Source organism: Acanthochromis polyacanthus, chromosome 2, assembly GCF_021347895.1.
Source record: "Acanthochromis polyacanthus isolate Apoly-LR-REF ecotype Palm Island chromosome 2, KAUST_Apoly_ChrSc, whole genome shotgun sequence".
NCBI classification, from domain to species: domain Eukaryota; kingdom Metazoa; phylum Chordata; class Actinopteri; family Pomacentridae; genus Acanthochromis; species Acanthochromis polyacanthus.
In genome coordinates this window covers 2,747,614-2,774,468 of record NC_067114.1, presented here as the reverse complement: position 1 = coordinate 2,774,468, position 26,855 = coordinate 2,747,614, and the positions used below count along the sequence as shown (strand labels likewise).

Here is a 26,855-nt window from a genome sequence, read left to right as displayed (position 1 = left end):
CAGTTATATAAGCTGATGGCCTTGTTTAAGTATATATGTGCTAGAAGTGTTATGCCAAGTCAGATTTTAACTGTCTAAATCAGTGTTTAAACAAGCAGCTGGAGGAGTGTGTGTTTTATAAGTGCTTCGGGTTCCCCTCACCTGTAATCGTAAAATGTTCTTGCCAATGCTGCTTCTGCTAAATTAGCACTGAGGCTGGTTTTGCCACCCATAAATTCCGTACTTCTCAGCAGCACTCATTCAACAAGCTGCTGTAGGTCTGAATCTGTCTACGGTCACTGTTCGAGTCTGACAACTTCTCCAACAATCTTTTTTGACACAAAACAAAGTTCAGGCTTGTCAGTGTCGTGACTGATCATCAAAGTAATTTGAAAGCTTTAGTTTACCCTCTGATTGGTTGAACACTCACCTAATGAGAAGCTAGCCTGAAGCACAGACCCAGCAGCACAGTGTAATGAAAGGGTTAAGCCAGTAATAACACATGCATTCTGGTGTTTGCTGTCTGGCTGTATAGCCATCTTTGTTGTTGAACTTTAATTACATTAGGGTTGAATCAGCACATGTGACTCAGACTTAGCAGCAGAAAAGGCTAGTCATGAAACATGTCTATAGATTCTGCAGGTCATGGCAATACTAAGAGCTTCAGGTAAGCAATTCAGAAAGCAAGTGGACCTTTTTTTGGCTGTTGAAGATGTTTCACCCTCGTCCACTGAAGAAGTCCAGGTCCTTTTTTAAGCTCTTAGGGTGGCTTTTTTTTAATTCTACCAGAAATGCTCAGGCCTCAGATTGATATCTCTGGATTTTATGCCTCTAGATGAACTCTTCTGAGGTTACTTTAGCGTCAATTTGTAGATTCAGGATTCAGGGATTTTGGACTCGGAGCTCCAATTTTCTCTGTAAGGGGAGTTTTCTGTTTGCCTTACTTCTGCTTTCTCCTGATCACACTCAGTTTCCTTCTGTCTTCTCCTCCAGTATCCATGTGCCTTCAGGGGGAAATATAAGATCCTCCCTCATCCTTGAAGCAGAGTTGTTTTACAAAACAAGCTGCAGGGCTGGGAGGGTGATGGTGGTGTAGTACTGTAGGATGGAGGAGGCAGTAGTAGCTGGAATGTAATGATGGAAAGCTGAAGCAACTCTAATTTCAAAGCTGTTTTTAACAAAAGGAGGGTGGGGATGTGAAGAGGGAGCGTGATGGCTCCCGGCGTTTTGCAGCAAATCCAATCCACTGTTCCAGTCGTGTCAAGTGATCAAATCATGAAGTTGCTGAAAGTTCTCAGATGATCTGGAAGGTTAACTTTAAGGTGGTAGTCTACCCTAATTTAGTAAGCAACTTATTTTGTTATAATTTCTAAACAATGCAACCAATCAACACAAAATTTGGCACAAAGAAAATAGATTTAGTAGAAGCATTTTACATTTAGCTAAAGTCTGCCACATTTTATAGTTTCCATAGCAACAGATTTGGCGAGATACAAAAAATCTTGTGGAACAAATATCTTCAGAAGGAAAATGGCTATCAGCACCAAATTTGGTGTACTGACTCCTTATGTTATTATGTATGTTTTAAGTAGACAGATTTTTACTTCATCTAATATTTCTGCTCAAATAGAAAAAAAGGACTCTTTTCATTGTTATCATTCAAGTATACAAAAATAGGAAAAATTTGTCTACTCAAAACATACATAATAACATAAGGAGTCAGTACACCAAATTTGGTGTTGATAGCCATTTTCCTTCTGAAGATATTTGTTCCACAAGATTTTTTGTATCTCGCCAAATCTGTTGCTACCATGGAAACTATAAAATGTTAGCCTAGCCGCGCTAGACAACCCACGGCAACGAATTTAATTCTCTGCCAGGGTGGGTCTAGTTACCCTCCATAAGGCTCGAGGTTGGATGCTCCTAAAACTGGCCGGACGAATCACCATGAAGTGTAGAGTCAGAAGGCGGGCGTAACGAAGTGACGACAGAGGCGCGACGATTCTGCCTAGCCGTGCTAGACAACCCACGGCAACGAATTTAATTCTCTGCCAGGGTCGACAACAAAAACGACAACAGTCGTTGAGCTCCATTAGCACTGACTCTGAATAATCTTTCTGTTAACATGTCTGTAATATACTTGAGCTTCAACCATTGACTATAAATAAGGCTTCACCGAACTACCGCATCCTCTGATTTCTGGCGCTCTAGGAGCCTATTCGTTGCGCTGATTGGTTGTATACCTACCCAATTGCTGCAGAGTGATTTGATAGACAACCTTTTAGCCCGCCTCCCTCCCTGTTGAGCGTTCCTAGACCCTTGCGTCTTCAGAGCATGGGTCTAGCACGGCTAGGCTAATAAAATGTGGCAGACTTTAGCTAAATGTAAAATACTTCTACTAAATCTATCTTTCTTTGTGCCAAGTTTTGTTTTGATTGGTTGCATTGTTGAGAAATAACAAAATATGTTGCTTAATAAATTAGGGTAGACTACCACCTTAAGAATGTTTTCCCCTATCAAGAAACTCAAAAGTCATTGAAAACAAGCTTTTTTTAAAACATTAATCTCACCAGTTATTCATTTTTCTTTCTCCTTGTTCATTGTACAACACTGAGTTTTACAACAATATTGAAAGCGAGTTTTGTTTAATGTTTGCATCTCTATTTTTTTTAAAGCGTAGTATTTTTGTGTGGCTGCTTTTCTACTAGACAATGCATGCATTATTCAAAACCTCTTTAGCTTTGAACAGAATGAATAATGGTTTTATTTTTTTTCCTTTACACACACACATGCTCACACTACTCCCACTCATGTGAGCCTTGAGCGCTCATCTAATCTGCCCTAACAAGCCTCAAACCTTCAATCAGCCCCATTATCTAAGAGAGGGGACGTAGCAAGGCAGTGAGAGATTGTTAGGCTTCTTTTAACCACTCCTTTGTATCTGGATTTGAATAATACAGATAGAAAGGACCAATTATGCATAATTAAAAGGCTTAAAATACTGTGCAAATCCCCAAATACAGCGCTTACAGAATTAAAGTACTTCCAGCAGCTTGCCATAGAGAATGGAAGACTTTCTTCTGTTAGATTACTCATAATGCTCCAAAAGTAGCCAAAATGTAATTAGAATAAATATTATTTTAGCTGTTTTAATGGCTGCAGACCAAACCAAGGCTTCAGGGTTTAATCTAACAGATACCCAGCTACCCCAGTTTTTGTTTTAAACCGTATAAAAATCTATTCTGTTCTGTTACCTGGCTGCGAAGAAATGCTGAGACTTTTACAACCTGTAAACCACATCTGCTTTTACAGCTCTTTGGGGAGTCACATGGTGTTCTGTCCTTGCAGTTTCACTATTAGAAGTGTGAAAAACTTGCTTCTAGTGTTTGTCTAAATCCTGTTAGAAGAGTGCAGCAGTAAAGGACATGCAGTACCTTCTATCTGCAGTGGATGTGATCATTTTGCACCGTTGCCTGTGATACAAAGATAGATGAGCATGGATTATGTAACGTGTTTGTCACTTATTCATTTACAGGTGTAGCTGGGATTTTTCTGATTATATGACAGCAATCATGTGGCATCTCAGTACAATGCTACTCAACAGAATTCTGACTTTCAAAAGAAAGATGTAAAGTTTGTTGATTTAAAACTGTAATCGTGTAATCATTTGTACCATAGTTGACATTTTTGCTGTTTTCAGGCCTAAAATCAACTGAAAAAACACCACATGGTATTTTAGAGAAAGATTCTTCTAAATATTACACATACAACTGAGTAAAATTGAGATTGAAAGTTATTTCTAAAGATATTGTAGTAAACCCGTAGCCTAGCCGCGCTAGACCCAGCTCTTAAGACACAAGGGTCCTGGAACGCTCGACAGGGAGGGAGGCGGGCTAAAAGGTTGTCTTTCAAATCACTCTGCAGCAATTGGGTAGGTATACAACCAATCAGTGCAACGAATAGGTTGACGTAGTTCCTAGAGCGCCGGATTGTGGCTAAGTCCCATTAGCTTCCCAACCAGCGGAGCCAACTGGTATATTAAGGATTTGCCATATCCCGTCGACATAAGTCCAAATACGTCTTTCTTCTCAATGAAACACTTCAGTGCCGTCCTTTGTTCATCTTTCAAGTTGAATTTTAGCTTCAAATCTTTAAGGGCTGTGGCCAAAGCCGAGTCGAAAGATAACTGTTTATTGTGCACCGGTTGTTTCTGTCAGAATCGTCACGCCTCTGTCGTCACTTCGTTACACCCGCCTTCTGACTCTACACTTCATGGTGATTGGTCCGGCCAGTTTTAGGAGCATCCAACCTCGAGCCTTATGGAGGGTAACTAGACCCACCCTGGCAGAGAATTAAATTCGTTGCCGTGGGTTGTCTAGTGCGGCTAGGCTAGTAAACCCGTTGACTACTTTATATTAAATAAGTCGGAAAGCCTTGGAGTCTTCCAGTCTTTTCTTCAGGAGGAAATGACATCATGTGGAGCAGGTCATGTGATCTGGAATTAACACACTTCCTGGAGAGGTGTTTTTGTAACGGGAAACTTAGTGGAAAAGGATTTCTGTAATGCAGATACAATTTGTTACTTTGTACTATAAAATAACAGAAATGACCACAGAAAAACAACGAAGATAGATATTGACGAGACACACAAAATAACTACAGAAAGTTGCCAAATGACCACAGACACACAAAATGAAAACGGCTACAAAGGGGCACAAAATGACCACAAAAGACCTAAAATGCCCACAAAACAGTCTGGAAAAAAAAACAAAAAAGGAAGCAAAATGAACACAAAGACACACAAAACAGCCACAAAAAGACAACATGACTACAAAATGACCACAGAAAAACACAAAATGACTCAGTGAGACAGATAATTATCATATAAAGACACAAAATGAGGAGAGAAACACAAAATAACTGCAAAAAATTGCCAAATGACCAGAGAGAGGCACAAAATGACCACAAACGGACTGAAAAGTGCTTCAAAAAGGCACAAAATGACCACAAAAAGACCTAAAATGTCCACAAAACAGTCTGAAAATGACCAAAAAAGAAATAAAAAGAGCAGGTCATGTGATCTGGAATTAACAAACTTACTGGAGAGGAGTTTTTGTGATGGGAAACTTAGTGGAAAGGGATTTTTTTTTATTAGTGATTGTTTCCATCATAAAAAATGATTACATTTGTAAAGATATGATCATAATGCACATAAAAATGTTATTTTTAATAATAATGTATGCAAAATATATCCCATGGACTTAAGAAGTCAATTATACATTGACCCAGTTATTGCGTCTGTGTGGGCACTTGTATGTTTTGCATCCTCCTAAACCTCCAGGAATCTTTCTCAAGCTGTTGAGCAGCCTTCACAGCCCTGAGTAGCTACTTATCAAGTAGAAGCTCCTCCAGCAAGTTAAAGCTCCAACTTGGAGAGACCAGAAGGCGTTCTTACCCCTCTGCTGGTGGGGTGAGATTTGGTTAAATCCTCTTTTCGTCCCTCCCTCATTTTCAAAGTATGCATTTTGTTTGCTTTTCAGAGCTGAGTTGGTATAGACTGACTGGTTCATCTGAGTTAATCCTGGGTCAGACTAAAAGGCTGCTCAAATCTCCTGACAAGCATCTGTCAGGCTAAATTACTGGTCTGCATGCTGGCCTGTCACAGGATGTTCAGGCTTCACAATGGAGCAGTCACACATCAATGCAGCTATCACAGAATGCCTCCTTTTGTCTTTAGAAAACCCTTATCATCCACAACGGTGAAATTGACATTTAGAAAATTGTGCTGTCTCTCACTTCGTGGTATAGAAGCTTACGATTTCATGTCTGATAGAACAGTTTATCCAGACGCATTAGCTATATGTTCATTTACGCTACCAGTCAAAAGTTTGGACACACCGCATCATTCAATGCTTGTTATGTGTTTGTATTATTTTCTACATTGGAGATTAATTCTGAAGATTAACACTTTTTTGTTTACTGCATAATTCCATATGTATTCTTTTATAGTCGTGATATCTTCAGTATTAATCTACAATATATAAGATAATTAAATAAAAGCCATAAAATGAGAAAATCGGTCCAAACTTTTGACTGGTAGCGAAGTGTCAAGCGAATTTGAAAGACTTTTAAAATGTCACAAAAAAAAAAACCCAAACAGAAATTTGACTTGTGTTTAACTGCTTTGGAGAAAATAATGTCGTCTGCGTAGTGTTGGTGAAAGTTGCAGTTTATGCTACAATACGCATGCTAGGGTGTAAAAACAAGAGGAGAGCAGTCAGGTCAATAGAAACCATAATACAGTCGATTTTTGCTGTAAGTCGGAACTCCGGCAAAAACGTAGACAAAGCCGTTCCGTGCATCACGATATCGATCAGTTCTTCATAAAAGTCATGAATACCAATGACTTTCGTGCACGTATGAATCATTTTACTAGAAGAAAACAGAATATTGTAACGGACTGATATTGTTGTTGATGGTGAGGTTTTAATGTTCCAGATTTACCTAATGTCAGTGAACGTGTCATGTTTCGTTAGCTGACCTCTGATTGGCTGAGAGTTGGCAGTAGAGAGAGCTGGGAACGGCGGCGAATTCTGGAGCTAAATTATGGGTTTTTCTAGTTCTTCTGGAGCTAAGTTATGGGGTTTTTCTAGTTATTCTGGAGCTAAGTTATGGGTTTTCTAGTTGTTCTGGAGCTAAGTTATGGGGTTTTTCTAGTTATTCTGGAGCTAAGTTATGGGGTTTTTCTAGTTATTCTGGAGCTGAGTTATGGGGTCTTTGTAGTTCTTCTGGAGCTAATTTATGGGGTTTTTCTAGATATTCTGGAGCTAAGTTATGGGGTTTTTCTAGATATTCTGGAGCTAAGTTATGGGGTTTTTCTAGTTATTCTGGAGCTAATTTATGGGGTTTTTCTACTTATTCTGGAGCCAAGTTATGGGGTTTTTCTAGTTATTCTGGAGCTGAGTTCTGGGGTTTTTCTAGTTCTTCTGGAGCTTAGTTCTGGGGTTTTTCTAGATATTCTGGAGCTAAGTTATGGGGTTTTTCTAGTTATTCTGGAGCTAATTTATGGGGTTTTTCTACTTATTCTGGAGCCAAGTTATGGGGTTTTTCTAGTTATTCTGGAGCTGAGTTCTGGGGTTTTTCTAGTTCTTCTGGAGCTTAGTTCTGGGGTTTTTCTAGTTATTCTGGAGCTAAGTTATGGGGGTTTTCTAGTTATTCTGGAGCCAAGTTATGGGGTTTTTCTAGTTCTTCTGGAGCTGAGTTCTGGGGTTTTTCTAGTTATTCTGGAGCTAATTTATGGGGTTTTTCTAGATATTCTGGAGCTAAGTTATGGGGTTTTTCTAGTTATTCTGGAGCTAATTTATGGGGTTTTTCTACTTATTCTGGAGCCAAGTTCTGGGTTTTTTCTAGTTATTCTGGCTATAGCCCACAGTATTCTGTGTGAAGGTTCAATAAACCAGCACAGAACCAGATAAAGTCTCACTCATTCATCACAGAAGGTCGCTACAATATGTCAACCTGTTTTTACAACTTGACCCATGTTGGTCGGTGTTTCTGTTCCCAGCGTTTTATTCTGTCTAATTTCACTTCCATGGAGACGGCTTTCCTTTTCCTCCAAGCTTCAGAAGAGTCTGACTTACGCCTAATGAAGGACAAAAAGTTCGTGAATGCAGCACAATCCAAGGTGGAGTACAATCGGGGAATGGAAACAAAGTCGCCTGATAGCGCCACGTATTCATCCGCTCTGCTCATCAACTAGTTTCACGTAAAAACAAAATGCCGTAGGTCGAGGACGTCGTAAACTGAGGACCCCCTGTACGGTCTTACAAATGTACTCAAACAGTAAATAGTATGCTTTGATTTGAAGAAGAGTAAAGGCATAGAGCCTGCCACTTCCTCCTCAGAGACTACAGTGTTAATGGTAAAGCCATGCTATTACAACTAGTTCTCAGCAGCCTGCCTGTTAGATCATGATATATATATATATATATAGATAATATATACCATTAAATATAGCCATACCGTTCATAGATGGAGTATTAATCTTAGTGGGGGTGGAAGAGGAACACTTGAAGGGGGAAAATGAATTTGATTGTGTCTTCAGGACAAGTGTAAAATTACCAGATGGTGTAAAACTCTTGGGGTCAGCAAAGACATTAGAGGACCATGAAAACCTGTGTCAGATTTCACCACAGTCTGGCCTGTAGTTGTTGAGCTTTAACCAAATTATCAACAGAGATCTGGACTTTGTCTGACTTTACATGTGGTCTTTTCTCGTTGCATCGGCCATAGGAGGCCAGCTGTCTGACGGGATCGGCACCAGTTTGTTTTAGACTGGATGTTGTGTTGGCTGTATAGTTGGTGGCAGCGCAGCGATCTGTGTTTTTAGGATTAACTTGTGGCTCCATGAGAGGAGCCATGAGGTCATCTCAGCAGCGTTGGTCGTCTGCGTTCCCATGCAGAGAGCTCAGCCGTGGACCAGCCGCCGGGGAGCAGTGTTTGTGATGGCAAAGTTCATGTGTGCCTTTGTTTGTGTCGTGTTTGTTTGTCGAGTGTGAGTCCGGGGCTCCTTGTGTTCAGCCTCACTGTTCATGTGTTCATGTGTAATATGAACTGCGTGAGTCGGCTCCGTGATGGGGAGATTACCGATGTCGGGGGGAGGTTAGCATGTGACAGGGGGGCTGAGTTTATTGACTGACTTTGGGTGGGCTGCAGTTGACATTAGCACACACACACACACACACACACACACACACACACACACACACACACACACACACACACACACACACACACACACAGAGCCAGTCATGCCGAGCAACAGTAGCACAAAGATTTTGCTGATGACCGGCAAACTGCTGTGCGATGGCTCCCACTAAGCCTCATCAAGCTGTGCTCTCTCTGTGTATTTGTGTCTCTCTGCAGATTAGACAAGCACCACCACATTATGAAATGTGTGAAGACATTTCAGCCGCTTTGGTACTTTTAGTCTTGCTCAAACAAGATTGTCCGAGAAAGAAAGTGGTAAAGCCATTTACTGCGTTTGTCTGCACCACTGCTGGTTTCACTTTATTCTACAGGCTAAAGGTTGGATAGCTAGTAAATAATATTTGTCTTTTTACACCTGAAGATGTTTAGTTGATCATTGCTTGATAAATTACCTCTTTATTCCTCCGCTCCCCTTGCAGTGTCTGTTGCCCCTGTCAAACTTCTGCTCTTTATGGTTTCATTCTAACAGCAAAATAAAGTTGGAAACAGAACAACCATGACCAGAAATGGAGGGAACTCACAAATGTTTTTTGTTTCAATGAAAAAGAAACAAAAACTTTAAATTTCTTTTACTATTTCTTTTAAAAAGTGCAGTAAAGGACTATGGCAGGCAGAGTTCTTCAGGAAATCCTTCCAAGATGGGCCAAAATGTAGCAGAAAAAATTGGGTGTCATGGTTTAATTTAGCAAAAGCAAACTTTTAGAACTGAAATCATGTGGCAAACAAGACTTTACTTCTTAATTAAGCGTGTTGGGGTGGACAGGACATATCTGGATAAGATCAGCCACATTCAGTCTCCATTTTAATGCCTACTCCCTTTCTTCCAAAGCGTCCACAGATGATGTTAGCACAGGCAAACAATGGTGACTCCATATAATATAGATATTTTACTGTCTTTTTCCTACATGTCTACTGTCTGTTCTGTTTAAACACAGCCTGCAGTTCAGCCCATTTCAGCCAAAAACTCTCTGAACTTTTGTAACATGACTGTTGATCACAGCTGTGTTAGTCGTGGCTTTCCAGTTTCACCAAGGGTCAGATTATCTTTTTTTTTTTGCAGAATCTGGTTAAAATTGCATGCTTTTAATGAAACATGTAATTTTGACGAAATATCACAATTTTTAGCTCAGATTTGGGACATTTTCCAGACAGATGCAGAAGTGTGATTAGTTCACAGACTGTTGGAAACTTGAAGACTCAATGATTCTTTCTGATTTTACAGTTTTTAGATCTGGTAAATTGTGCCATTTAGGCCAAAAAAACAAAGGAAATGTGCCTTTTAAATCCACCTACAGCTTTTGGATTTCAGACGGTTAAACACATCAAATCACATCAGTCACCAACTGAGCTAGAATAATGAAGTTATGAGTAATTAATATTAATGACACTTGATTTTACTGCTGCCTGCTGTCACAGTAAGCAAGAACACAAACACCCCATAATTATTAGGCTGTTCTGTTCCTTAACCAAGTTGTCTGATAAGTTTGTGTTTTGGAAGCATCTCTCATAAACTGGACTGCTGCTATATTTAATAAAAAGGAAAACAAAATATCTAGTGTTCTTACTGATATTAGACTGTCTTCATTTTATGCATACAGTGTAAGTTTATATTGGCTCTGTTTAGTGAATCTTGATCAGAAACACAAGTATAGATTTTCCAGGAAGAGCTTCTCAGACAGAACTTGGTCGTAGTAAAGAATAGGTGCTTTTGACTTGTTAAAGGACAAGTCTCAACCTGCTCTACATCTACCTGATTCTTATCTTCTGACACAGGATTTCAGCTTTTTCCAGAAACTGCATTGCTTTCCTAAAACAGAGTCTTAGTCATCTGTGGTAAAAAAGCAACGAGATTTCTCTTTCTGTTTCTTAGAGCATTTCACATCTCATCTAAGAAGATTTTTCAGTGACTTCCAGAGCTGAAATGTCCTCAAAAAGCAAAAATATCTTCAAGAGCTGAAAGCAGGGGTGTCAAACATGCGGCCCGCGGGCCAAAACCGGCCCTCCAGAGGGTGCAATCTATAAATTTAAAATAATTTTTAGACAAGTTGTTTTGATCAGAAAATAAAATACTAGATTTTTCATTGTTCTTTTGCGTCTCATTTTTGTAATAATTAGTCTTTTTGTTGTTTTTGTCTTACTTTTGTCGTTTAGTTTCTCATTTATGTCGTTTTGTGTTTCATTTTTGTCTTGCTTGTGTTGTCTATTTTTTGTTGTTTTGTTTTTGCTTCTGTGTTTTGTCTCATTTGTGTAATTGTTTGTCTTATTTTTGCCGCTTTGTAACTTTTTAGTCAGATTTGTTGTCTGTTCTGTTTTGTTTCGTGTCATTTGTCTCATTTTTGTTTCTTATTTTTGTCATTTTGTGTCTTGTTTTTGTAATATTTTGTCTTGCTTTTGTTGTCTTTTTTTGTCTGACTTTTTTTGTGTTGATCATGAAGTAAACTGATATATCATTCAGTTCTAGAGACTGAATATTTAGTTGTTTTGTAGACACTGTGATCTGGAAGCTGTAATGTGGAAATGATAAGCTGAGAAAACTAAATGATGCTGAAATTTAACTTATTTTTCTCTAGAAATTTCAGATTGTTAATGATTTATAAAAAAGATAATTCCTTAAATGTGAACGTTTTCAGACGGTACTTTTTTGGCACTAAAACAAAGGGAAAAATTGGAGTTATTTCGAGCTTATTTTGCTGTGATTTTACTAGTGCGGTCCACTGGAGATCAAATTGGGCTAAATGTGGAACCTGAACTAAAATGAGTTTGACTCCTCTGGCTTAAAGGAAAAGTCCAGTTGATTTTTAAGAACAATAGACAAACAAACAAAAATCTTAGGACTGCTTTCCTAGAACATTTCCATCAGCTTAAGTATCATTTCTACGATTACATTCTGTGTTCTATTGGATATATTTGTCTTTACATACTTGTGTTTGCTCATTAGATGTGTCTTCATGCTGGACATGTATGCACTTTGTGATCTGTTGAAGGTGTTGCTGCATATCTTCACTGTGCTCATGTTTGTATGAAATCTGGTCCATTTGACCAACCCTCCAGTCACATTCCTCTCCCTATCCGAGTGTTTGATGACTTGTGAGCGCCGGCCAAACAAGCATGAACACCGGTCTTTATGCCCAAGTACCAGCACGCCCACAGAGCCCCTCGCACCAAATACAGACATCTAAAATCCTGTAGGTTTTGCAGTAGTGTTGCCTCATCTTTCTCTGGAGGTGAGATCAAACAGCAGCCTTCATTTTTCACAATACTCCCTTCAGCCAGAAAACACTTTGTGCTGCCACATGTAGAAACGTGCATGTACATGTGTTTTTTCTGTCTGTTTGCCCCTCTGCCTATGTGACAGTTGATAAACATTTAGATTTTATATTTCAAACCCACCATGTGAATTTCCTGCAGTGTTTCTGGTTGTAGTGACCTGAATATGTTCTCACCGGCTGATTGGAAATACCTTTACAGCTCCACAGCTCTGTGTTTGCCCCGTTCTTTAGAGCAGCTGGAATAATATCAGTCACACCAGCATGCATCCAGAGCCTCACAGCTCTGCTTGTTTTCAATTCCTCTGCTGTGGGACATTGTTATTTCAATGATGGCCTGTTAAGAAGTGTCAGCTAAGCCGCTCTCGTTTTACAGGAAATGGATGTTTTTACCTCATTCAAGAGCAATAGAACTGGTGCTTTTATAATAAGTTCAGGAATTTATGCCTTAAATTCTTTTGTAATGTCTTTATGCATTTTACAATTTCAACAGTGCGTGTGACTGAGATTCAGTGAGCTTTTTTTTAACTATATTTAGACAAAGCATTTGGAAAGATTGAATAAGACCACAGTCATGATAGCAGCTCCGTGAGGCTTAACGAAATGTTTAGACCAGGGGTGTCCAACATGAGGCCCGTGGTCCAAAAGTGGTCCTCCAGAGGGTCCAATCCGGCCCTCAAAGTGGGAAAAATTCCAGAGAAGACATTAACTGCAGATTGTAAATTAGTAAAACTATAAATTTGAAATCATTTCTAGACCATGACAAGTTGTTTTGATCATAAAGTAAAATACTGGATTGTTCATTGTTCTTTCATTATTTTGTGCCTCGTTTTTGTTGTTTTTTTGTCTTTTTTTGTAGTTTGTCTCGTGTTTTTGTCATTTTGTTTCCCTTTTGTGTTGTCTGTGTTTTCTCTTAATTTTATCATTTTGTATTTTGCTTTGTTTTTTGTCTTATTTTTGTCATTTTGTGTCTTCTTTTTGCCTTGCTTGTGTCTTTTGTCCATTTTATTTTTGCTTTGTCTCATTTTTGTAATATTTTGTCTTGTTTATGTTGTTTTTTTTGTCTTTTTTTTGTCTCGCTTGTGTCTTTTGTCCATTTTATTGTTGCTTTCTGTCTCATTTTTGTAATATTTTGTCTTGTTTCTGTTGTTTTTGTGTCTTTTTTTGTTTGGCTTGCCATTTGTGTCATGTTTTTGTCATTTTGTGTCTTTTTTGTCTCACTTGTGTTTTTTAAAATATTTTTTATCATTTTCCAATGTCCTTAGCTTAGTGTGTTAGCATGTTAGCATCATTTTCATTTTAGCAATAAGCAAGTCCAGCTGAAGGGAATAACACTGATTTGACAATGTTTTGATCAGAATGACAATTAGAGAGCGATAATTTTTCCCTAATAGTGTCACTACAGGAAATCAGTGCGTTGGAATTCACTCTGGATATCTGTACTTGTTATTAAGAGATTTTATCGAAAACAAAAAAATGTCTACGTTATTATGATGCCAGATGAAAAGTCACAGAATCACAGAAATAATTAAGATTCATCTTCTGGGAACCATGAATGTTTAAATTAAATTTTATATGTTAGTAGACATGAATATGGTGAACTGTATTTTGTACTTTTCATGATCTTGTGAAGGGACAAGGGTCACAGGGTTGGACAAGTGGAAAGCTGATCTCTTCCCTTGAAACAGGGTTCGGAAGTAGAAGGAAAATAGCTGGGAGAAGCTCTGCCCTCGAGGTCATAAGTCATCTAAAACGGTGTGACCTAGCAGCTGGATGGACTCTGGGCAACACCAGTGAGGATATTTTTAGAGGCTCATTAGATAACTTCCAGTAACCTACTTGACAACTTAAGTTTTATTGTTTTCTGAACAGACTCAGGCTTTGATAGAGCATCATAAAGGACCTGTGTTATCTGGTTGTGCTTCAGGCAGATGTGGGTCATTCCATGTCATTTCAACCAGTGGTCCCCACCTGACCCTCTCAGATTTTGCTAAGTTTTTACATACATTTAGTGAATTATATATGATGGGAAAATCCAAAATTTGAATGATCTATTGTCATTAGTTTCAAAGTTATGGCCATTTGAAGTAGGTAGGGGGTACCCTAAAAATAAAGACTTGAAATTTTCGACCATTTTCAGACTTCTATAACTTCTGAACAACAAAAGATAGAGATCTGACATTTTCAACAAAAAGCCCAAATATAAAAACTCAGTACCTACACAACAATCAAATCTCCAAATAATCAAATATTTGTGTCTCAGCTGTACTCTGAGCGTTGCAGGGTCTCCATTTGACTGACTTAAAATAGACGTCCGTGAAGCGTAACATGTAGGAGCAAATATAGAAATTAGAAAATTCAGTGAAAACAGGTTGAAAACACAGTAACTGTAATAAAGATAATTAAGACTTTATTCATTCAGCACCTTTAAACATTAAGAAAAGAAAGTCTGGAAAAATGGCTATAAAAGAAGTCACTAAGGTTGATGAAGGACACGATCACAATTAAGATAAGATAGACTTTATTGATCTCACAAAGGAGAAATTTACCGTTACAGAGCTCTTAGGAACAAACAGAGGGGTGCAAAAAGTCACGAAAGGTGCAAGTACAAGATAACTCTTATATACATTTTTATAAGATAGAAAACTTTTCTTATATACATTGTTATAAAATAAGATATTGCACATAATGACAACTACACAGTAGTGTTCTACAGTCTGATGGCAGTGGGGATGAAGGACCTGCGGTAGCGCTCCTTCTTGCACTGAGGGTGTCTGAGTCTCATGCTAAAGGAGCTGCTCAGCTCCACTACAGTCCAGTGCAGTGGGTGGGAGCTGTTGTCCATGATGGATGAGAGCTTGGCCAACATCCTAATGAAGACACTTGTTTTTTTTCCTTTAATTTGTCAGCGGTTGTAGAGTTTCTTGTACAGTTTTGTGTAGCATTAGTTTGACTACTGACAGTAATGTTAGTGATGTAAAGAGACAAAGGGTTCTCTGTCATGGGAAGAACCAACACTGAGGACAACATTTGTGTTCCTGTGTTCATCCTGTTATTTCTCCGTTTACCACCAGAGGGTGTTTCTGTCTGTTCTCCTGCATCCAGTCCAGTAGGAGAAGGCTGCTACATACATACCAAAAACCGAGTGTCTCTTTCCTCTGGACACCTGGCCTGAAACATCAGTGGGTGTTCTGCCGATCTGAGGGAGATAGTCGTTCTGAAGCGCTGACTTGCCTGCGTGATAATGACAGATTTACTGCAAACATGCTGCATCTTGTCAGCCTCACACCTCCTCATTCCTCTCCACATTTTTTCCAATCTCACATATTTCTTGTCTTTCTCTCTTCCACCCTTTCTGTCTTTGCCCCTGAGGGGTTTGAGTTACACGTTACATGCCCAGACAGTTGCTCAGTTCGCCACTTCGTGCGTCAGTCTACGGTCACGGATTAGAGGGATGTGTGTGGTGAGGCGGGTGGAGGTGTAAAAGTGCTACTACAGACAGCAGTCTTAGTAAATCCCTGTTGATTGGGAGAAAGTGTCTGTAGAAGGGAGAGAGCTGCTTGTAAATATCAATAACAAAGAACGTCCTGAACAAACAAAGCGTCCTACATATTTAATTGGTGTGACCTTCCGTTACCATACGGCAGGCATGTCATACTCATCTTAGTTCAGGTTCCACATTCATCCCAGTTTGATCTCCAGTGGGCCGAACCAGTGAAACCACAGCTTAATAGCAGTAACCAGTTTAGTATTTACACATTACCACTTCCAGATCACAGTGCATTTACAAAAATACACAAAACTTATAGTCACAGGTATTTGGAACTGAATGATATAGTATTTTACTTTATGATCAAAATAACAAAAGTCAGACAAAAAAACAAGAAGACAAAATATTACAAAAATGAGACACAAAACAAGCGAGAACCAAAATGACAAAAATGAGCCAAACGACGTGGAACAACACAAAAAAGAGGCAAAGATTTATAAAAATTACAAAAGGACAAAAAAATTGACAAAAACAAGACAAAAAAATACACATATAAGACAAAAGAATGACAAAAACAACACAAAGTGACAAAAAGGAGACGCAAAACACAAACGAGACAAAAAGGAAAACAAAACCACAAAAACATGAGACAAAGATGAAACATTACAAAAATTAGACACAAAATGAGACACAACAAAAATGAGAAACAAAATGACATAAATGAGACAAACATGAAACAAGACAAAAACTGATAAAAAATTACAAAATGATAAAGACAATAAAGAGAAAAAATTGCACAAATAAGACAAAAAATGACAAAACACAAAATGATAAAAATTAGACACAAAATAAGCAAGACAAAAAGACACAAAGCGACAAAAATGAGACACAAAACGACGAATAAAGCAAAACACAAAATTTCAAAAATGAGACAAAAAAAGAAATGAGACATAAAGGAAACACAAAACGACAAAAACATGAGACAAATGACGAAAGTCAGACAAAAGAAGACAAACAACAAAAACGAGACAAAATGGATAACTACTCAGCGTTGTGTCCGTTTTTTGATAGCAGCTGCGACTCGCATAATTTCCAGAGATTTCTGTGGCCCACTTTCTAGTATCTGGTCTCACTCTTAAGGCTCTCATTAACACTGATGCAGCAAGCGTTTTAGCTGCCATGGTATATTACACCAATAAATCAAATTGTCACTGAGCTATTCACATGGCATGCAGCTATCTTAATGTCACAAACAGGCATCTCTGGGGATAAATGGTAAAAATAGAAACACATTATTAGCGTCTTGTCTGGGTCGTCTCCTAAACTAGAGGTAAAGATCTGGTGCTCAGGACTGCAGAGGGATATTAGTCATCATCTGTGAAACACCTGCAGTCTGTTTGGACTCATGGCAGGTAATTGGTTTGTGTGGTATCAGCATGTTTACCTCATAACAATCATCAAACAAAGCAGACGTGCATCGAAGCGACATAATTATTTAGATAAACTCTTAATTAAACAAAGCCTAATCCCTGCCAAGAGCTGTTCAAGCAGAACGTTATGAAATTAAATTTCAATGAAATTCCAGCTCTGGATGCCACAACGTCACCACTCGAGTGCTTAATAAGATCAGTGCTAAACCCATTAGCTTTGCTGTTTGCTGTGATGTTTATTCTAATGACTCATGGTTGTAATCTCAGTGTGAGTTTGTTCTATAATGACATATCGTACCCTGTGAGTAGTATGACTCTGGAATAGTAATGTAAGTCTGTTTGTCAGTTCATCACTTTCGTCTAGTCTGAAATTACCCAGCAACTGTTGAATTTGACAGTCATGAAGAGAATGAATCCGTCTGACTTCAACAAACTTCTGACTACCTTTAGTATCGTTTCAGACCTTCATGCCCCCTCATGATGAACTCAAATAACTTATGTAAACCTTTCACTTTTTGTCTCGTTTGTGTTTTTGTGTTGTTTTTTGAGTAGTTAATGCTAATAAGTAAATGTACTGGTGAGCATGGAAAACCAGATAAACTTGTTGGCGTGACGACCTTAACGTTCAGCTTAAAGCCGCCTCAGACAGCACGACTGTGGAGTCTTGTGACTTGTTAAACTGCAAATAGTAATTCTAATGCCCCTATCAGTATCTCACACTGCAAATGCAACATATATAAATACTGTACATGTTCTAGTCTGGCTGCACAGTGGAGTAGTGGTTAGCACTGTCGCCCAGGCATAAACTAACCGTGACGTCACCCGTTGGTTTCAACGCCGAGAAAATGAAGTCCGGATTTTGCTACTTCCTGGTCGCCGTTTTGGATTTTTTGGAGCCAGTGACGTAAAAAGCGTCATCAAACAGGCTGGACCGGAGAGCAACTAGGGGCAGGATTGGCTGAAGACTCTCTTATCCCGCCCACATTTTACCACAGAGGTTTCTGTTGCTGTCTATCAAGTATAGCCACGCCCCCTGGCTCCGCCAACTTTAACGATTTATTTAAAATTCAGTATTGATTTATTTTAAGATCGGCCACCTGATCTCTCATTTTGACCATGAAAACTAACGGGGAAAAAATCCTGAGCTGTAGAACATCAGTCTATCAAAATTTTTTTTTTCAAAAAATGAATTGGGGTCTATGGAGAAAAATCTTTTTGGAGCCAACCCTAGCGGACGGCGTGATATTGCAAGTTTTTGACACTTCTGGGTTGGCTTCAATTCTGGAGCCAGATGCTACGTCCATCTTTATATACAGTCTATGCTGTCGCCTTGCAGCTAGAAGACCCTTGATTAGCATCCTGGCCTTCCTGGAATCTTTCTACATGAAGTTTCCATGTTCTACATATGCATGTATGGGTTTTCTCCAGATTCTCTGGCTTCCTCCCACAATCCAGAAATATGCTGAGGTCAACTGGTTACTCTAAATTGTCCGTAGGTGTGAATGTGTGAAAAAGGGGGCGGGGGGCAATTCTTCTACACTTTGACCAATCACACTTGAAGCTCTTTTTGCACTTACTACAAATTTTTCCTTATGTCTGAATTCTTCCTTGTGTTGTACGTCGCTTTGAACAAAATTATCTGCTAAATGAAATTGTAGTATTGTAGAATATGTGATCGTGATTGTTTGTCTCTATATGTAGTCCTGCGACAGACTGTTACCTGTTCAGGTGTCCCCTGCCTTCGCCCCGAGTCAGCTGTGATTGACTTCAGCCCCCTCCATCATCCTAATGAGGATAAAGTGGTGTATAGAGGATGGATGGATGGATGTTCTAGTCTTGATGTTAACCCTTTGAACCCCAAAACTCACCTGCAGGATTGAAAGGCAAATTTTTTTTAACCCCTTGACGCCTGTTGTGACAAATCCTCATCATACCACTTTCATTCAGACTGCAGCCCAGATAGCGTATCCATTCCCCCAATGCCGGCTTGTGCATATTTGGAACCTTTTGCACGCACTGGTTTCTGGTAGGACCGGTCAGAGTGGGACCTAATTTTTATATATCTGTTCTGTGTAATAGATAAATTAACAGTCTCCACTTGTTTAGCATCAGCTGGAAAGCAAAAAAACACCCAAAAAATGTTTTTTATTTAATTGTAAACAAATTCAGCCATCAAAGGGGTTAAAAAATGCCAGAATTAGATCATTTATCAGAGCCAGAAACTGTAAAAACAGAATTATTTGACTGTCATTTCTGACGGTACTTGAATACGTTGTATGTTGATGTCTAAAAATTGCAAAATTTCATTAAAATCACTTTATTTTATATGTGTAATTTTAAAAATTCTCCAAACATAATCGGTATCATCAACCCTGTGGGGGGAAAAAAGGAAATTCTGAATTTTGTAGTGCAACTAAGAAGCCATGAGTAAGGCTGGTATTAAAATTCCCAAGTTCCAGAGTTATGGAAGGGTCATTCTGCTAAGTCATCATGTAGAAAGCCTCAAGGCAGGACAGAGCATGCTTTATAGCTGCATATATGTGCATAGATACAATCTGCTGCACATATATGTAATGCAGTCTTCCAAGCGGACTAACATGTACCAGGAAAGCAGCATGAAAACAACTGTGTCCACAAAGGGGCGCACTCAAGGCTTAGCTCAGCTGCGACCAATAATAATGTGACAAAGTGAAGACTGTGTTTACAAAAAGCAGAGTATGACAGATTCAGAGGAAACGTTCTTGAGCTAATATCATGAATGCAACATGGTTCAAACACAGTGGATTGAGGAGCATGTTGTTAGCATGTTAGCATGGTGAGATGAGTGGTGTGAAAGACCTTTAGAGTTCTCTCTTCTTTTAGCCATCCATGGTTGTCTGTTTCCACATGTATGCAGCTGATAAATGCAACATAAAATGAGCCCATAGTGAGTCAAACTGGGGTAAAAGAAGAAAAAAGGGTTAATATATAAACGGTAAGAAATTGCATTAAATGGATAGTACCCTCCTTTGTTATCTGCAGTTCTCAGAGCCCAAATTGAGCAATTTGGTGTCACATTATCTGTCTTTATCTCATTATGTCGGCCAAAGTAAAGGCATTAAAGGACAGGATCAGGTGTTTCAAGGCTGTCCTAATACAACAGTCTTATGTGTTCAGTGTCGGACTTACTGATAGCTGTAATCATTTTTCTTATCCATGCTAGTCTCACTCACCAGATATAGGATGTAGGTATTAGCCTTTTCAGTTGGCTTTGTCCTTCCTTCCACTATCTGTATGTTACCATTGTCAGGTTTTGCAGAGGATTTTGGTTGTGCAATAAGGCAACCCTGCTGGCTTTTTGTGGTGGAACCAGAAAAAGAAACCATTGAACTTTTGCGATCAATGAGAAAAAAAAATTCATGAAAGTCAAGACCGCCTGAAGTGAGCTTAAACTCTTCTTTGCAAAATTGGGGAAATTTTTTCAAATCTCACGGTTTCCATTGTAATGTATTTTGTCAAAAAACACAAAAATACATCACGTCTAGTGTTGCTTTGATGAGTTATCTTGTATTGAAAACATACAAAATTGGGAAGATATGCATGTGATTTAGTTTTTCCCCATGTTACCTTCAGATTAATGTGGAACGTATTTTAGCACAAAATGATGTGGGATGTTTTTTCCTTTACTTTTCCATTGGATTCATTCAGTCTAAGTGCAAAAGTGCCTCTTTTATTAACACATTTCATCCTTAATTTAAAGCAGTTAATGGGAAAAAGTGCTGCTAATGGTTTGCGCTTCCATATACTTTTACGCTTGATCCACAAAGTGTCAAAGGTTTATATTTCATGACATAATGTCTGTCTGTCTGCAGATGTCTCCCATGATCTTGATAATCCTCATAGTAATTATCGTATGAGACCCCTATCCCCTAACATATTGGCATATAGCTTTATGTTTTGGTCATTGCTTCAGTCTGTTATCGTATGACAAGTCAGATATTTCCTGCTGGTGATTTCATCTGTGAGGACATCAGAGACCCATTAGTCGGGCCAGAGACTGAGAGAGGCAGGAAGCCGAGGTGTTGGACAAGTGTCACAGCCTGGAGAAAGTGATGGAAAACCTGGACTGAAGATGACAGGAGACCTTACTGAAGCATTCCCAGACTCCCAGAATAATCTGTGAAGACAGGTAGAGGCCTATCCTGCCTGATCCAGTGTCAGGTGATGTTATGTCACCATGTTAAAATAGAAGCTTTAGGTAATGCGTTTGTTTCAGCTCCAGACAACTCGTGTTCAATATTGTTCCGGCATCAACAACACAATGTGCAGCATGTATAATATATTTGATACGTGCATTGTGAAGCTGGCTGCTCCAAGACAGTTTGTGCTCTTCTTTTTTCAGCCTCACCATGAGTCTAGAAAAAACAGTCAATCAGTTGATCCACTGCTGTTGGGAAGACTAAGTTCAACTGATCGCAATGCCCTTTGATCTAGATTAATCCTGACCAAAGTGAGGTTTTGACTGAAATGTCCGGACAACTACTGATAAATTACCACAAAATACTTAGGTTTATAACCAAATACAGGGGGTCCTCGGTTTACGACATCCTCGACCTGCAGCGTTCCGTTGTTATGTCAGAACTGGTTCTGTGGAACTAGTTGGCGAGCGGACAAAGACATCGTCACACAGTGCTATCAGACGGCTTTGTTTCCATTCTCCGGTTGTATTCCACCTTGGATTGTGCTACATTCACTAACTTTTTGTCCTTCATTGTGGAGGAGCTTAAGTCACTGTCTTCACTGCAACGTAAAAGCTGCAGCTGTCCAACTGGTTAAACTCGTGCTTGCAAAATAAATTGAGAGTCGTAGCAAATTTGACTTCTTTACTGTGGTTCTTAATAAACATTAGAAACGGAGTGAAAGCTGCAACAAAAACAGAATAAAACAACATATAAATAAATCCTTTTGGCTTAACCAGTCAGTCCAAAAATGAAGTTAATTACTTGACATTGCCTCGTTTACAAAATAGAGAGACGTACATCCAGAAAAGCATGTATGTGTGTAGAGCTAAACATCTAAATAACGGACAGGAAGTGACAACTGTCAACAGACAACTTCAAAATAAAATCACATTGATAATTCTGCCTTAAGGGAAACGCATCATGAAAGTGAAATTAGACTTAATAAAACGCTCAGAACAGAAACACCGACAAACATCAGCATTATTAGATCAGGTTGTAAACTATCTGGTACACTATGATTTTTGTAATGCATCGCAAAAGTTTCTACTTTTTAGAGGAAGAAGGGGTTACGCAAACACACAAAAAAATCCGACCTTTGTCTGATTTGTACATGGGGGAAAAAAAAAGCAGATCTGAGGCTCATATGTAGCCTAGCTGCGCTAGACAACCCACGGCAACGAATTTAATTCTCTGTCAGGGTCGACAACAAAAACGACAACAGTTGTTGAGCTCCATTGGCACCGACTCTGAATAATCTTTCTGTTAACATGTCTGTAATATACTTGAGCTTCACCCATTGACTGTATAAATAAGGCTTCACCGAACTACCGCATCCTCTGATTTCCGGCGCTCTAGGAGCCTATTCGTTGCGCTGATTGGTTGTATACCTACCCAATTGCTGCAGAGTGATTTGATAGACAACCTTTTAGCCCGCCTCCCTCCCTGTCGAGCGTTCCTAGACCCTTGTGTCTTCAGAGCATGGGTCTAGCACGGCTAGGCTAGCTCATATGCATTTGCAAAATAAACACATTAATTTGTTTTCCCACAGTAGCTTTTAGCTCAAATTTCATGTTGTTAAGCTCAGTGTTTATATATATATATATATATATATACCGAGCAAATATTTCTGTGCTTGAGTTTGTCGTCATTATTTCAGCAGCGTCCAGTTCCAGTATAAGACAGTAAATCAGGGAGACGGACTGACATCACATTGACGTCATGATCAGTAACTAGATACATCATATGTTACTATCATCGTCTTTGCTGGTCTTAAAAGCTGCACTACAGTGGAGAGATTCAAGTTTCGACCATTTAAATGCTCTAAGTAAAAAGAAAACGGATATCCTAGCTAGAAAACCTTCCTCACCCCTGCATAGTTTAGATCAGTTTTGTTATGATGGTGCAAACAGTCGTGTCTTTGTGTAACATTAAAACCTGTTATGGTAGCAGATGTGGTAATATCGAGCTCTTCTTTGTGGCGACTCCTGCTTGCTAACAGCCCTATTATTAACTGGTGCATAAACAGATTCCCAAACAAATACACACACCAAGCACGCCCACGTGAGATATTTACGTGACCGATGTATGTGATGGCCAGGTGCCATTTTGGCGCCTTTGTCTCCATGCTGGGCCGAGCAGCTTTCGTAAGTCGACACCTACTTCAGATGACATGTCATGCGGAGGAGGCCTTTTTGCATGTTTGTGGATATCAGTGTTGCTCTGTTAACGCCAGTCTGGCAGCGAACGGTAACTCGAGCCCGCAAGGAGCTGATGCAGTATGTAAATTAAACGGGTCCCCTTGTGCCTCTTCTTCCTTTCCTTGGGTGACCATCTCTGCACCGTTTTCCCCTCATGTTTGATGTCTGGGGAAGGAGAAAGTCATGCTTCTGAAGTGTTTACCGTGTGGGTATTAGTGGAGGTGAAGAGGCTGTATAGCTTTTGGTGGTTGGTTGTAAAAAGGCTGACGTCTAACCTTGCTACCGTGCAGCACACACCACCCTCTTTAGATGGATGGGTTAGCAGCAGCTTTTGGCCCACTGGTGTCCTTTGAGGGTCGGTGCCAAGACCACTTTAAATGTGCAAATCATAATCCCCCCCTGACATTAATATTTTCAGATGGAGGCAAACGGGGAGAGTGGTGGGGGGGCGGCAGTGTAAGCAAGGTCTTTTTGGCTGGCCTTGTTTCATGCAGGCAGTGGTGATAGACATTAAAGCCATTACTCATGCTGCAGGCATGTCCAGAATGTATTCTTAGCCCCTGTCTTCCTATCAGTCACTACAGAAAGGTTGGGGGGTCAAAAAATAAAGAGGTAACCAGTCTACAGGGCTGTCTGCACCGCTGCTGTTTACCAGGGAGGGGGTGATATTTTAAACCTGGGAGAGCTCACATATTTACCCCACTGAGCCTGACTGACCTTGCCATTTGGTGGGGTGAAGAAGCTGGAGAGCGCTGACGGAGCACAGAGGAGGCAGAGAGGAGCCCTGTAGCTACTGCCTGATAAGCAAGCAGCGTGCAGCTTTTAGAAAACAGAGCAGCAAGTAAGAAGAAGAGTATCAAACTGGAAGAAGACTGAGTTCAGGAAAAGGTGGCAGGATAAAGTCGGGAATAGAGGGAACGGCGTTTGGGGGAGGTGAGAGGTAGCCAGGCTGAGCTGACTTCCCCCCCTGAGGAGGAGTTGCAGTTGCCGGCCAGGGCAGGTCCCGGTGCTGGCAGGGCTGGTCCTACTGCTTCTCCACCTCCATTCCTTTCTCCTCTCTCACTCCTCCTTCTCCTCCCTTTAACCATCATCCAAGCTGCTGTGCAGTGATGAACTTGCAGGCAGAGCTCATGAGCAACAGAGGAATGCTTAGAAAACCCGGCCAGATGAACTTCTGTGCCTCCAGTGAGGGAGACTCCCGAGGTTGAACCTTCCACTGCAGTACAGACTTCACCCTTCGTCTTCTCGTCCGTTTTTGTTGCACTCACTGGTTGAGTGCACGGAGAGGCTGAGGGGTATTTTTTATAAATTTTGTTTTTCTCTTTTTTTTTTTTTGCTTTTGTAAACCGGAACAGTGGCAACTTTTTCAGTAGCGCGGTGCAAGGACCAGCTGCACTCACCCAAGATGAGCCGCTGGCTGAAATGCACCTCCATGCACTTTGTAGGTATTCTTTGTCAGTAATTTCACTTCAGCTAATTTTACAGCTCTTTATTCGTTCATCATTGTTTCCTCTGTACTTATTATTTCATGGACAAGGTGAATTACCTTCGAGCTTTAACAAAGTGCTAATGTGGTGACAGAATTCTTCCTGAAGCATCGGACAATTGCTGCTCACTGATGTCTGTGGTGACTCTATGATTGCTTCACACCTGCATTGTACATGTGTCAGAATGATGTATATGTGATATTATTGTCCATTGCTGTTGTGTGTATGCTTGAACCTCAGTGTGCTTTCTTGTGCTCATGCTCTCTTCAGTCTGACCTCCTGTATAAATCATTATGCTTAAATGTGCTTCTCAGAAGACTAAAGGGTTTGTTGTTCCCATGCTTTGTAGCCATCAGTCATAGGGGGGATTTAGTGGTGCTGCAGGAATGCACATTCTTGGCACATTCTGTATTAACTTCTATTCTAGTCTGTTATTGTAGTAGAAAGGGAACAGTGACAGAGACATGCTGTGTGTTTATAGCCAGAAGTGACATGAAAACATTTGTATTTACTGAACAGATACAATCAATAGAAATACTCTGACCTCAAAGTTAAATATAGATTTGACTGCTTGGTTAAGGAGAAAGTGTCAGATGCTCTGTATGTCTGATAGCTGAATGTCGTCCCTGTCAGAACACAGACTGGAACAAGTATGATGATCGGCTGATGAAGGCGGTGGAACGTGGAGAGGTGGACAAGGTAGCTGCTGTTCTCAGCAAGAAGGGCATCATCCCCACCAAGCTGGATGTGGAAGGACGCTCTGCGTGAGTAAACACCGACAGACACACACACATCCATGCCCAGTAAGTGGACACGTGTAGTCAGAGAAATGGGATTTTCTGCATCACACTTTGAACAGGTCAGACATTATTTGTGCTTCACTGAAATGAGCGTGTGCAGAGCGTACATCAGTGAAACATGGATGCTTACATGCGCTATTGTTTGTTTTCTCTTTATTCTTACTATTAGTTTGTCTTTCTGAATATGTGCAAATGCAAAAACACTGAGTAATTCCAAACATTGCAGCGGTCCCTCCCCCACATGACACTCCTGACCCCGTTTCTCAGATGAAGCATCTTCAGATGGGAATTCCTTTGTAATTAGATCACTCTTACTTAACAATGCTTTTATGTATTACCTCCTTTTATTACATAAATGCCACGTGTCCCTGCGTGAACCTCAGGGGTCCAGCTGCGAATGAAAGCCACTGCAGTTGCATATTATTATTATTATGTCTCCGTTTTTATATTCAGAAAGTTCCCTTGCAGTGTCTGTCTGACTCGAGGTCAGTGTGGGAGTCGGTTTGAAGAATGTTTGTGGTAACGAAAGCCTCGACCACACTGGCCAGAGGTTGTTTATGTTGTCCTCACAGGAAATGACTCCCTGGAAATTCAGATTAGATCCAGTGTGGTGTTCACAACACCAAGTAATGCGTTTAGGCCCAGCTGCAGGCCATTACCAGGACCAGTTGACAGCTTGAAGGACTGTGTTTTATGTGGTCGGATCTCTCAGTGGGAGCCTGAGGTTTTTAGGGATTGTACTTTTCAAACAATTGGATTTGCACCCCTCACAAGGTTTAAACAGAAAGGAAGGACGGGGAGACATGAAAGGTGTGAGGAAAGCCTCGGTCAGTGGAACACAAATATGTATTTTGTTTTTGTTTTTTTTGAAAGTTTATTTTGAACTTTTCAACATAAAAAGAAAACGACAACAAAAGACAATGGATAAGTTGCTCTAAAAGCAGTAGGAAGAAGTCAAAGCTGATCTAATCCCAGCCCTTCTCCTTTCACAATGACGGCAAATCTATTCATTCTGCTTCTTCAAAATATGGTACCACCATTGATAAACAATAATATTAACAATAATAATGTGTACATACAGGGATGTGAGTTTTCCGCGAATTCGCGGAATTCCGCTTTTTTTCAGGGATGGGACTTTACCGTGGATCCGCAGATTTCCGCCGATTTCATTTATTTGAACGCCGATTTCACAAGTTTGAACACTTTATTGTCGCTG

The 26,855-nt window shown here is 39.9% G+C and overlaps 1 protein-coding gene across 2 annotated transcripts in view; it reads left to right on the top strand.

Moving 5' to 3' along the window:
• Positions 1–26,855, top strand: part of uacab (uveal autoantigen with coiled-coil domains and ankyrin repeats b) — a 65,296-nt gene that overhangs the window by 7,615 nt on the left and 30,826 nt on the right. The window contains exons 1-2 of one of the 2 annotated variants that reach the window (XM_051936604.1): positions 24,062–24,793; positions 25,473–25,603. In XM_051936604.1, the coding sequence (XP_051792564.1) occupies positions 24,758–24,793; positions 25,473–25,603 (167 nt within the window). In that variant the 5' untranslated portion in view covers positions 24,062–24,757. Of the gene's footprint in view, positions 1–24,061; positions 24,794–25,472; positions 25,604–26,855 lie in introns of those variants that run through there. The other variant, XM_051936600.1, reaches the window with a different exon arrangement.